Source organism: Sciurus carolinensis, chromosome 5, assembly GCF_902686445.1.
Source record: "Sciurus carolinensis chromosome 5, mSciCar1.2, whole genome shotgun sequence".
NCBI lineage: Eukaryota > Metazoa > Chordata > Mammalia > Rodentia > Sciuridae > Sciurus > Sciurus carolinensis.
Window position 1 is genome coordinate 140,053,206 of NC_062217.1, and position 12,592 is coordinate 140,065,797.

General features: G+C 34.7%; 1 protein-coding gene across 1 annotated transcript in view; it reads left to right on the top strand.

Moving 5' to 3' along the window:
• Positions 1-10,638, top strand: part of Btaf1 (B-TFIID TATA-box binding protein associated factor 1) — a 98,355-nt gene extending 87,717 nt beyond the window's left edge. The window contains 7 exon segments of the mRNA XM_047552672.1: positions 1,685-1,810; positions 3,451-3,529; positions 3,532-3,602; positions 4,979-5,190; positions 6,315-6,474; positions 6,950-7,120; positions 8,600-10,638. Of these exon segments, the coding sequence (XP_047408628.1) occupies positions 1,685-1,810; positions 3,451-3,529; positions 3,532-3,602; positions 4,979-5,190; positions 6,315-6,474; positions 6,950-7,120; positions 8,600-8,743 (963 nt within the window). The 3' untranslated portion in view covers positions 8,744-10,638.
• The last annotated feature ends 1,954 nt before the right edge of the window (positions 10,639-12,592 follow it).

Below are 12,592 nucleotides of genomic sequence, written 5' to 3' on the forward strand. Positions count from 1 at the left end.
TACTAAAACCTACATATACTGTGTTTTATTCATACTATAGATCTGAGCATATGATTTCTTTTTCTTTCCTCATTAAGAGCTTTCACCTTTTTCACTCAAAGATATGAATGCTTTTTGGCATATCCAAATTGCCAGTATTGCTATTCTTGTGCTTTAGGGACATTATTAAGTTAAATAAGTATTTCTGGAACACAGACTTTGTGATGCCTTGGCACTTGATCTGATAATGGAGATGTAACTAAGTGACTAATGGGCAGGTAGTGTTTATGCTCTACAACAGGGTAATTCACATCCCTAGCAGAACAGAGTGAATGGTGCAAGGTTTCATCATACTACCTGGAATAGCACATTTTAAAATGTATGAATTATTTCTGGAATTTTCCATTTAATATTTTTAGACATAGATCATTGAAATAACAGCAAAACCATGGATTGGGGGGCAAATATAAACCAGTATTTGTTAGGGCTAAAAAATCTGCTTATGAATGTTGATGTCATCCTCACAGTAGCATTATGGTTATTGTTAATCCCCATTTTGCAAGTTCAGGAAAGCAATGTTCAGGAAAATTAAGCAACTTACCTGTAGTCATAGAGTTCAAATATATCAGGACTGAGTTTCAAACCTTGGTGAGTGGGACTTCATCGTCTTTGAAGTATTGAACATTTCCCATAAATGTACAGATTAAATTTGTTTTCTGCATAGTTCTGATTTTTATCAGAGGACTTTTGTGAACCTTTTCTTACACTTTTCTAAGAATGTAAATGGAAACTGTCACTTGACAGTAAGATATGGCTTCTAAGTCAGTTATCTGTTTGAATGTTCACTGTACACTCAAGTATGCATCCATCTATTTTTGGTCAAATGAATGGAAGATACATCTAGAAACCTTATTTACCTCCCTTGCCTCTGGTGTATAAACAACCTGTTAGCCATTGTTGATAAATTTGACTTGGTTTAGTGGGCAGGATACTAGTTTGGAAGCTGAGAGCTCCATGATTCTTCTGTACCTCATCTCACTGGTCCTCCATTCCTTCATTTGCAAAACTTGGGCTAATTACATTTGTGCAATTTAAAAAAGATGCTCTATGGAAGAAAAATCTCTGGTGATATACTGGTGGTGATGCTATAACATATGCATATAACACATTTGAAAGCTCCAGAGAGAAGTGACATTTTGGCTTTGTTTAGCATTCTCAGGTTTTAATTGTTTGATTTCTGTTCTTTAGCCCTCTAGATTTTATTCCCTTTTACATTATTTTAGTATGTACAGTGCAGGAGCCCAGACCCCAAAGGTTATACTTTAAACTTGGTAAGAGTTCCCTTTTTAATCTAGTGGTAACACTCTTTTCACATTTCATCTTGAAATCTACTTAATAGGGTCTCAATCATATAACTTTATATTTAAGGAAGAATTTTTTCATTTAGTCGTAAGGGTTCAGGCTCTCTTTTATTAGTATTTATTTTCCTGAACAATAGGAAAACTGAATATAGAACTATTTGACTAGTATTTTTAATGCTTTAGCAACCAAACTTAATGTGCTTTTTCTAAATGTAAATTTAAAGGAATTTACCCAAGATGGAGTAGATAATCTATAATATCAGTAGCGAATTGTAGATAATAATTTTTTTCCTTCATGAGGGTTTATTATATACTTAACTGTTTTCATGGGGGCATTTGTACAGGTTCAGCTCTATGAAGATTTTGCCAAATCTCGTGCCAAGTGTGATGTTGATGAAACAGTTTCTTCAGCTGCACTTTCTGAAGAAACTGAAAAACCAAAGCTTAAAGCTACAGGCCATGTATTCCAGGTATAGTTTATCTAGTCTACTTTTTTTTAAATGTTAAAGACTATTTTTAAATGGGGCAGTTTTTATACAGAACACTAAAATATGAGTTTAAATCTTTTTCAGTATTGCATATAAACCAAAATATGTCAAAAGTACCTATTTATTTAGAAAATAATATTAAATGTACAAAATGTAATATGTTTGCATATTGCATACAAAGAAGGGTTTTAGAATCAAGAATCTTTCCCACCAGATGTGATGGTGCATGCCTGTAATCCCAGAGGCTGGGGAATCTGAGGCAGGAGGATCACGAGTTTAAAACCAGCTTTAGCAACTTAGCGCTAAGCAAATCAGTGAGCCTCTGTCTCTAAATAAAGGGCTGTGGATGTGGCTCAGTGGTTAAGTGCCCCTGAGTTCAATCCCCAGTACCAAAAATAAAAAATTTCCCATTCCAAAACTACCACATGGCAATAACTTTTCTAAGCTCTAGAATTAAAGCAGTAGACAATGGGCTGTGGGTATAGCTCAGTAATAAAGTGCTTACCTAGCACATAGCATGTATGAGGACCTGGATTTGATCCCTAGCACCTTAAAAATGAATAAAATCAGCAGACAAAACAGACTCTCCCTTGTAGAGACAGCAAAATACATACTATTTAAGAGAAAATTTAAAAATAAAGCAGAGAGTGGGACTTCATACAGGAGTTCAGGGTAGCTTATGGTTTTTAATTAGAGGAGTCAGGGACTTCCTGAGAAAGTGACATTGAAGCAGAGATCTGAAGGAGAATTAAGGCATGCAGATAGGTGTGGGGAGATGATTCTAGGCAGAAGATACAGAAGTCTTGAGACAGATCATGTCTCATGTGCTTGACAGACTAGTAAAAGAAAAAGAAGTGGTAAGTGTCAACCCACTTTTTTTCTTTACCTCTTGAACTGTTCCACCATGCAAAATCAATTATTGTGGCATTTTTAAAAACAGGAGAGGGACAAGGTGGTTGTGAAGACTTAATTCCTCTCCCACACAATTTTTATCATGGTGCTCAGCAATGTTGAGCCTTGTCAGTAGAGCTTACCAATACAAAACCCTGTGGTAAAGGTGAGACTCAAATCATAAGCCAAGTAAAAGGCAGAAGAAAAAGAACGTGGTTGAATTAGAGAAGAAACCCTATAGTGTTCTGTTTCTCAGTCACCTAGCTTCACTTTCCTGCCCCCACCACCACACCTACTGAATTAGAATGCTTTCTAGTTAGACTAGGGAGAGGCTTGCAGGTTTATAAGATCCTTAAGAAAATTTATACTCACAAAAGTTTGAGAAATCCTTCTTTAGAAAATGAATATTGGTTCTAAGAAGCATCTGTCTACATTATTGGCACTTAAAGAGCTGATGAGTAAGACATTTTCTTTGCCATGAGAAGCTCATTGTTTAGTTGGGGAGGCAGACATAAACAATACAATGTTTTTAAATTACAAATTGCATTCTTAGAAATACACAAACTGTACAAGAACTATGAGTGAGACATTTGAATGGGTTCTTGAAGAATGAGTAGGGAGTTTCCCAAGGAAAAAAGGCTATATATATAGATGGATTAACTAAGAAAAAATACATAAGTAAACTTTCATGGTATGTGAAATGGACTATATATACTTTTTCCCTCTTAAAGGCATTACAATACTTACGTAAACTGTGCAACCATCCAGCATTAGTCTTAACACCTCAACATCCAGAGTTCAAGAGCACTACTGAAAACTGGCAGTTCAGAATTCTTCTCTTCATGATATTCAACATGCTCCTAAACTCTCAGCTTTGAAACAAGTATGTATATCTTTTAATGGTAAGATATGTTCCTGATGTATAACACTAGGTAGATTTGCTTTTCCCAAAGATTATTGATGCATTCACCATTTATGTATAAATTTGGCTTGTTAATTTTTTTATATAGCTCTTTTTGAAAACTGTATGCTTTTAAGACTTTTTAAGTGTGCATTTTTGTGACATTAATTACATTCATAGTGTTATACAGTCATCACCACCATCAATATTTCCATCATCCAGAAACTCTGTGCCCATCACTTTCCCTTCTCCTAGCACCATGCAGTCTTTAACCCATTGTGTTCCATCATCTCAGATGTGGAAAACCTATCGAAATGTTAAATTGAAGTCTGGGGATATAGCTCAGTGATAGAATGCTTGACTACCATGCATGAGCCCTGGGTCTGATTCCCAGAACTGCAAAAAAAAAAAATATATATATATACACACACACACACACACACACACACACACACACCACTTATGATCACTTTGAAATAAATGTTTTTTGAATTCTTTTGAGAAAAGTAACTGGTATATGAGTAGAACATTTGAAAATATGTATTTTTTTCACATATAATGGATAAAGATTACATAAGCTCTAGATTGTGATTTCCAGCCTATTTTAATGCATCATTGAAATACAGAATTAAAAACTTGGAACTTAGTGGGTTAATCTATTTTGTATATCTGTGAATTTACTTGTTTTAAATATGTCATGTAATTGTAATCATATATTTGTCCTTTTTGACAGGCTTATTTCACTTACTGTAATATTTTAAAGATTTTTACATGTTGTAAGATACATAGGTACTTCATTTTATTTGTGCATTTATGGGTTGATTCATGAGTTGATATTTGGTTGTTTCTGCCTTTTGGCTATTCTGAATAATGCTATAGTGAACATTGGCTTACAACTATCTTGGATGCACTGAATCATTTAGGGTACAGGAAATATAAAAGATTTGTGGCAGTATGCTATTAAATTTAGGGGGACTCTTGTCAGGAATCCAGGATCTAGCAATATGCTTTTGGTTCTCTCCAATGTAGTTGCTCCATTGTGTATTCTTCACTCTTTCTTTTTTTCATAATCTTTTATGAATCATTTTGCCTGGGGCATCTTCTTTGTCATTACTTTCACTAAACACTTATTGAGGCTCCAGTGAGCCTCAGAGAACTAAGGAGAAGTGAGAAATCCTTGTTAGATGTGACCTCGTAAAGAGGTGACCAAGGAACTCTTTAAGTCTGAGCACCTAAAAAACTAGTTCCAGAGGTTTAAGGGTGACAGATTACAGCCCAGAGAACTAATCTCAAAAATACTTGTCACAGTGAGAATTGTTGTCTGCTTGATTGAGCACCTAATTATTTCTTTTTCCAAGTTGCTGTTGGACTGTGGTTTGGGAAATGGCAGCACTTCAGAGAGTGGCACAGAGTCTGTTGTGGCCCAGCACAGGATACTGATCTTCTGTCAGCTTAAAAGTATGCTTGATATAGTAGAACATGACCTGCTGAAACCTCACCTGCCCTCTGTCACTTATTTGAGATTAGATGGCAGCATACCTCCTGGTCAGAGACATTCCATTGTTTCCCGGTAAGTGGCTCCCAAAACTGTTAATATAAATCAAGGTATAGTATATGCATTATTACTTATGTAGAAGTTTGCCTTGTGAGGTATTTTCATTGGTTAAATATCTGCAAATGTTTTCTTATTATATAATTGAACCCAAACAAATCCTTTTTAAATACAAGAATACAGAAATACAATTCAATAAATGAAAAAAGTATATTAAGAAAGAACTCTGAAAAGCATGGAATAAATTTAAGAGAATACTTTCTCCTTTACATTTTTAGGGACTTAGGTGGGAGGAAGCAAAAAAGTGACTTAGCTAAAGTCTCCATTCTGATTCCTCTTGGAAGTTGGCCCATTCAGGAAGCAGAATTGGTGTGGCCTGCTTCAAAAATCTCAGTGATTGCTTTTCTAAAAAATGCATATTCCTGGTTTCTTTCCCAAGTCTGCTGACTTTGGGCATTTTTAACAAGTCTAAAAGATTGTTAGGCACAATACAGTTAGAGACCCATGGGGAGGCTTTGGAGGGAGACCAACCAGGTGTGACACCTGATTCTACTATTTAAACAGTGCTTCCACTCCCTCTAAAATAGAAATAATGGTAATACCCTTACAGAGCTATACTGTATTAACATAACAATAATAAAGTTGAAAGCTCATTGTTGACTCATTTAAGAATGTAATGGTGATTTGGGAGTTGCTATTTTTAAAGTTAATGACATTAGATTTTCTTTTTCCTAGAAACTGTTAGATGTCCTTCATCAATATTTTCTAGGGCTAGTAAAATAGTAGCAACCTCCCACAGGCTCATCTTCTACCCTCCCTGAATGAAGTAACCCATTCCCCACACTTCTGTCTCTGGATTTTATCTTATTTATATTTAGTGTTGTAGTTTTGTAACTTAGTCTTTATCTTTTATAAAATACAATTTAGTCGGCCTTATTATATTGTGTATGAAATTTGTGACAGTATAGAATGGATTGTTTCTACCAAAGATATTATGTATTTTAAAAGAGGATATTTTCATCTCAGGTTATAGAAATAACCTGAGATTCATTTGTTTTCTTTAATTTTTATTAAATCATTTCTGTGATAAGAGCCTTAGTAAGAAATGTACTAATTTTATTTTTTGATATCTATACTTTTAGGTTTAACACTGATCCATCCATAGATGTTCTCTTACTTACAACTCATGTTGGTGGCCTGGGGCTTAACTTGACAGGCGCTGATACAGTAGTATTTGTGGAGCATGACTGGAATCCCATGCGAGATCTACAAGCTATGGACCGGGCCCATCGCATTGGGCAGGTAAAAGTCACCTTTCATATACATGTGTTACCTGGTGCCCTGGGGAAAATACTCACCCACACTGCCCCCTGCCATCAACAAAAAAGACAGGAAGATTTGGTTCAAGCTCTTGCTCTGATGTTAACAAGTGGTGTGATCTTTGATAAGTCACTTGACTCTTTGTAGTACCATTTCCTTATGCATTAAATGAGGTGCTGGACTAAGAAAACCTGGTCACTGTCCCTCCCTAATAGTCTATAACTCTTGCATACATTTTGAACTCGTGGAGCCAGGCCAAAAAAAAAAAAAAAAAAAATCCAGCCTGAATTTGCATATACGAATATGTAACAATTCCCATCATATATACAAATATAATGCACCAATCAAAAAATATGGAAAGAGAAAAACAGAAGTGCTTAGTATAAGCCCCCTGACTTGGTAAACCACAAAACCTATCAGCTTGTACTACAGTTGCTTAATTGTTTTTCTCATTCAGAAACGCGTAGTTAATGTTTACCGATTAATAACCAGAGGAACATTGGAAGAGAAAATAATGGGTTTGCAGAAATTCAAGATGAACATAGCTAATACCGTTATTAGCCAAGAGAATTCTAGTTTGCAGAGTATGGGAACTGATCAACTTCTTGATCTCTTTACTCTTGATAAGGTAGGAAACTTGCACAATTTGTTTTATGTTTAATGTATTCACAGGTTTCCTGGTATTTTGTGGTTGTGAGGATAAAATTATATATATAAGCAGTTAGGATACTTAAAGTAGATTCTCAGTAAATAGTAGCCATTATTGTTACAGTTGATAGAATCAGTGTATCCAATTACAGTTCATAATCAAAAGGGTACACCAACTGGAAATATTAGTCTTAGGATACAAAACTGATAGTATTGCATTTTAAAACCTTCACCCTTCACAAGTTCAGAAAAATCAGCTGCATACTCAGTATAAATTGTGGTTGGAAGTGACCTTTAATGTGGACAGAAGCCACAGTGGGCAAGTCTGCAGCTTGCCCTGGGAGGCACTGTGCATTTTCATAAGCCCTTCTGCACTCTTGCCAGTCATCTCAAAAACATTCTGGGTAGCCACTGAATCAGAGAGCTACATAAACAGACCTGCAATCTGCCTAAAACCAAGCCTGAGACAGAGATAGACAGGCCATATGAAGTCACCCACAGATCCCCAAATATGACACACAATGCCAGGTGTCAGGCACTGACTTTCAGGCTGGTTTGTTATGTAGCCTTTTTTGCAGCTCAAATAAAGGAATTCTTAATATTTTGCAAAAAAATTTTTAAAAAGTGACCTTTTATAATGAAATTAAATTGTAATAACAGAATTGTAGCATCCAAGCCTCAGATATTCTGTATGTTAAACCACATGTGCAGTAGTATGTCTAGTTCTGGGTGCTGCATTTTAATGGTAACAAATTAGTCCCAGATTGTCAGAATGGAGAAAGCTCTTCAATCTTATCCTGGGAGGTAAAGTTGAAAGAATGAGTGATATTTAACCTAAAGATAAATGTATATCTGTCTTCAAATAGTTTTTACTCTGTTTAAAAAAAATTATTCTTATGGGTAACTTTCACAAATGAAACACTAGGCTCAGGATATTCCAGGGAAATGAGCTATTGCCTAAAGGTCACTTTGGAGACAATTGGAAGATTTTGAAAATGGCTATATATTAGAACGTTTTAATACATCACTGTTAAAATCCTTCATCTAATTTTGTTATGTAAGAGAATGTCCTTGTTTTAGGACTATATGTGGATTCCTATCTAAGGATAAAGGGAAGGGGAAAAAAAATGTTGAACAATGTATCTGACTAATACAAACAAGGGGCTACGAGCAGAGGAGAATGACAAAACAAATGTGATGAAATTACTATAAATTCTTGATAATGCTGTTATAATTCTTCCATAATTTCAAAACTTTTTCCCCAATACAAACTATAAATGTTAAAATTATGAGAGCTGTGGGAAAATCGAATGGGCTATCTTTAGAAGTCATGGACTATTACATGAACTGTTCAACTCTAATGAAGTGCAGTGTTAGGAGCAAATGTGATAATTAAAGCAAGGTATAATGTCTGAAGTTAATAATCTTTCATTTTATGTTTCTGCCAATTTTTCTTAAGGATGGCAAAGCAGAAAAAGCTGATACCTCAACTTCTGGTAAAGCAAGTATGAAATCAATTCTTGAAAACCTGAGTGATCTTTGGGATCAAGAGCAATATGATTCAGAATACAGCCTTGAAAATTTTATGCATTCTCTCAAGTAACTATCAAATATTGTAAATGCAATTGCTGCTAGTTCAGTTACATTTCTGCTGATATTCAGCAAAATTTCTAAGTTTATGGTGAACTTTTAACTCAATGTGTAAATAGATCTGAAGAATATCCAGCATAATGCTGGCTCTTGTTTCACTGGGGGGAACAAGTTATTCTCAAATATTTGCACTGTATTAAATTTAAATGTTAATGTGAAATCGTTTAAATTTTACATGCTGAATAGCTGCAGAGCAGAGGAACCAAACCAGGTTTACATGTGCTACTTAGGAGGTGTTCTTACAGGGCACGAGCCTCCTCTTTCTATAGAGTCACTTTGTACAGGATGATATCCATGAGTACTTCCATGTTCATGTACATTTTTCCTTTTAAATGGAACTTGTTTTTATAACTGATTAAAGAATAGGGCTTTTTTGTATAAAAGCCTTAATGAGCCATAATTATAAGAATATAAAAATAAGTACTACAATATTAGTCAATCTTAGAATATGAAAATGTTTAGACAATGAATTGAACCAGGCCCTTGGTGAAAACCTTTATATATTTAACACAGACACATAGTGTTTTTCAAGTCTTTAACATCATTTTGTCAACTTTTAAAATATAATAACTATTCTAAATGCAGGTACTGGTATATTTAAGGCTACCATAACATCCTATTAAGAGGGTGTGTTTGTTTTTTTAATTTATCTAATGGCTAGGATATAGCCAGATTCAAAGAACATATGTACTCAATAGGTTTCAATCATATATATATATAATATATATTTTGTAACTATGAACATATACAGTTTTCCAAAAGTAGATTTTACACTGTTTAGAATTCCAAAACCTATGGTGAAAAGACTGTTTATTGTAGTAATGCATGATCGAAGCATAAAAGGGAGAGATAATTTATATACACAAACATACATGGATACTCATATCTATATGCACAAATGTGTCTATTCTGCACCCAAAAAGGTGCATGGTTTTGGCACTAAAATCATGTAGTTATACTGGGCAGCAATAATAATTGGGCATGAAGCTGATTGTGTTATAAGAGTGAGCTCAATGGTGAGGGTGGGTATATGTATATAGATATGCATGTATGTGTATGTATATAATTTTATAAATTTCACACAAATACATGCCTCTGTATACACATGTATGGGATATATTTGTGTATATACATATATATATATGTACAGGTAATAAACATCCCCAAGGTTTGTGGCTGGCCATACATAGAGGCATCAGTTTAAAAACCATCAGACCTCAGCTGTACAATAACAAGTGTTTTGTTTAAAATTATTAAAGTTTTACTGTTCTGCAGCACTTAGACATGGATATCTACATGGACATCTGTCACATTTCAGTAGCTTTGACAACCATACTGTAACATTAAACCTAGCATTCCACAAGAGAATAAATATAAGATTTAAATTGTAAAATATATGCAATTGTGTGTTATTTGTAGGAAATGATCATTAAAATAATTAGTTGAGACCCACAGATTTTTTTAAAAAGCCGGATACTATCTTCATTATTTGAGATTCATATTTAAAATTAGAAGACCAAAAGGAAACTTATAATTTCATGTAAAATATCCAGTGTACTTAAGTTAAAAATTTTTATTAATGATTTATTTACTGTTTCCATAAACCAGCTATTTAGCACAGCTCATAGCAATTGATAATTTCTAAGAATATGCAGAGAGCAATATCATTAAAGAGATAGTATAAGGGTAAGAAGAATTCATACCATCAGAACCAGAGTTAAAGTTTTCCCTGATTTGAAAGGTCAGATAGAACTAGAAGTGAGATATTTAGGTAGTTTGAATTTTTAAAGGGTCTGAAAGTATGCATGTGTAATTAGCAAAATGTTTCTAGAATAACATTTTTTTTTTGGGGGGGGGGTCCTGGGGATCCCAGGTATGCTCTACCACTGAGCTATAGTCCCAGCCCCTTTTTCTTTTGAGACAGGGTCTTGCTAAGTTGCTAAGGCTAGCCTCAAACTTCTGATCCTCCTGCCTGTCAAGTGGCTGGGATTATAGGTGTGCACTACTGTGCCCAGCCCAGTATAAGTTATACCACTTTTAAAATCAGTTGAGTTATGAAATATTAAATGACATTTTAAAAACAAATCTACTAAGTATTTTTAAATGTCCCAGGCACAGTAGTACATCTTAAGAACAATGGAGGATAGCGCTGTGGGGATATAGCCCAGTGATAGAGTTCTTGCCTAGGAAGGAGGAAGGTCTGGGTTCCATTCCCAGCAGTGGGGCGGGGCGGAGCAGGACAGGGATAACAACAGAGACTCCAGGAAGTCTGAATTTAGTAATGAATGATATTTGCTGTCACTTTTGTGGCTATGAGATAAATGACTTTTAAATTGTGTGAATGTGGGAAATAAAGCAAGCTTGATAGAATGTTGTTGCTATTTTAAGTTGAGTAATGGGTTCATAGATATTCATTGCACTGTTTCCCTATTATTTTGTATGTTTATCATAGAAAACTGCAGTTAAGAATCTGGAGATTCTTATCACTAGTGTTTCCCGTAGGAAAATTTTAAAAATTGGGGTTTGGGCTGTAATTTGTTTCTCATGTATATTTACACATTCATACTGTACATATATTTTATACTACAAACATCAAAGAAATCTTTGTCTTTCAACAGAGCTTATCACAATGGTGACAAAGATGAAACTCTTCGATGTTGGGACTGAATTGCTGTAGTCTTAATCCTTTTGGATGGTTTACATATAAATTTATTCCAAAAATAAATAATCCAGGGAAGCTAGTTGAGAATATAACCACTTAAAAGGCAGAAGTAGAACTACAGGAACACAGAAGTTACAGAAAAGTAATACACTTTCATCACACGGTCTGTTCCAAATGTTTAATCTGAATAGTCTTCTACCTTCTGTGGACCTCCTCAGTTTCCCAGAATACATGCAGATTATTAGAGCAATCTAAAATGAAGTCAATTGCAGGAACATCTGTTATCAAATAACACAACTCAGTGTGAATCAAAATAAAAACTTGAGTTATGTCTATTAATAGAAAATGTTTGCTATTCACACAAAGCACTGTCAATAATCATCTGAGAAAAGTTGCTTCCTGTTTCCAGAAAGCATTCCTATAAATCTCAGATAAATTCATTCAAACCAAATTCTATTGAATATAAGGGAAGTAGGATCCTGGTCCCCCCAGAGATAAGAGATTCAATCTCTATAAAAGCCACAAAGAGAGCTTGCATTCAAATGGTACTAGAACAACTATCCATGAAATGGAGTCATCTGCGAAAAATTAGAATCCTAGGCCTACAAAACAGGTAGGTTTAATGTCTGGATTTATACTAATGTATACTGTAGGGACCATAGCTCAAGAAAATAAAGGCAATTCTGTCATCCTGCATAAGAAAAACAATTTTTTTTTTTTTTTTTTTTTGTATTGGGGATTGAAACTAGGGCCCCTCTATCACTGAGTTGCATCCCAGACCCTTTTATTTTTCATTTTGAGACAGGATCTTGGTAAATTGCTGAGGCTAGCTTTCATACTGCCTCAGCCTTCCAAGTCACTGATTACCAATGTGTGCTTCCACACCAGGCAAATAACAAATATAAAACTTCCCTGTAATGACAGTTTCAGATAGGGCCCTATAGAATGTCCACAGCAGGAAAAGATTCTCAGTTAAATTTAAACTTGCATACACATCATCTACAGGAGGAGGAATCAGGAAATGCAAATAGAATAATTTGAAAGACCATAAAATGATAAGAAAAATGTTTCAAAAACTGGACAAACTTGAATCAGTAAATAGTTATGTAAATTGGACACAGATAAGGAGAGTTTGTGAAC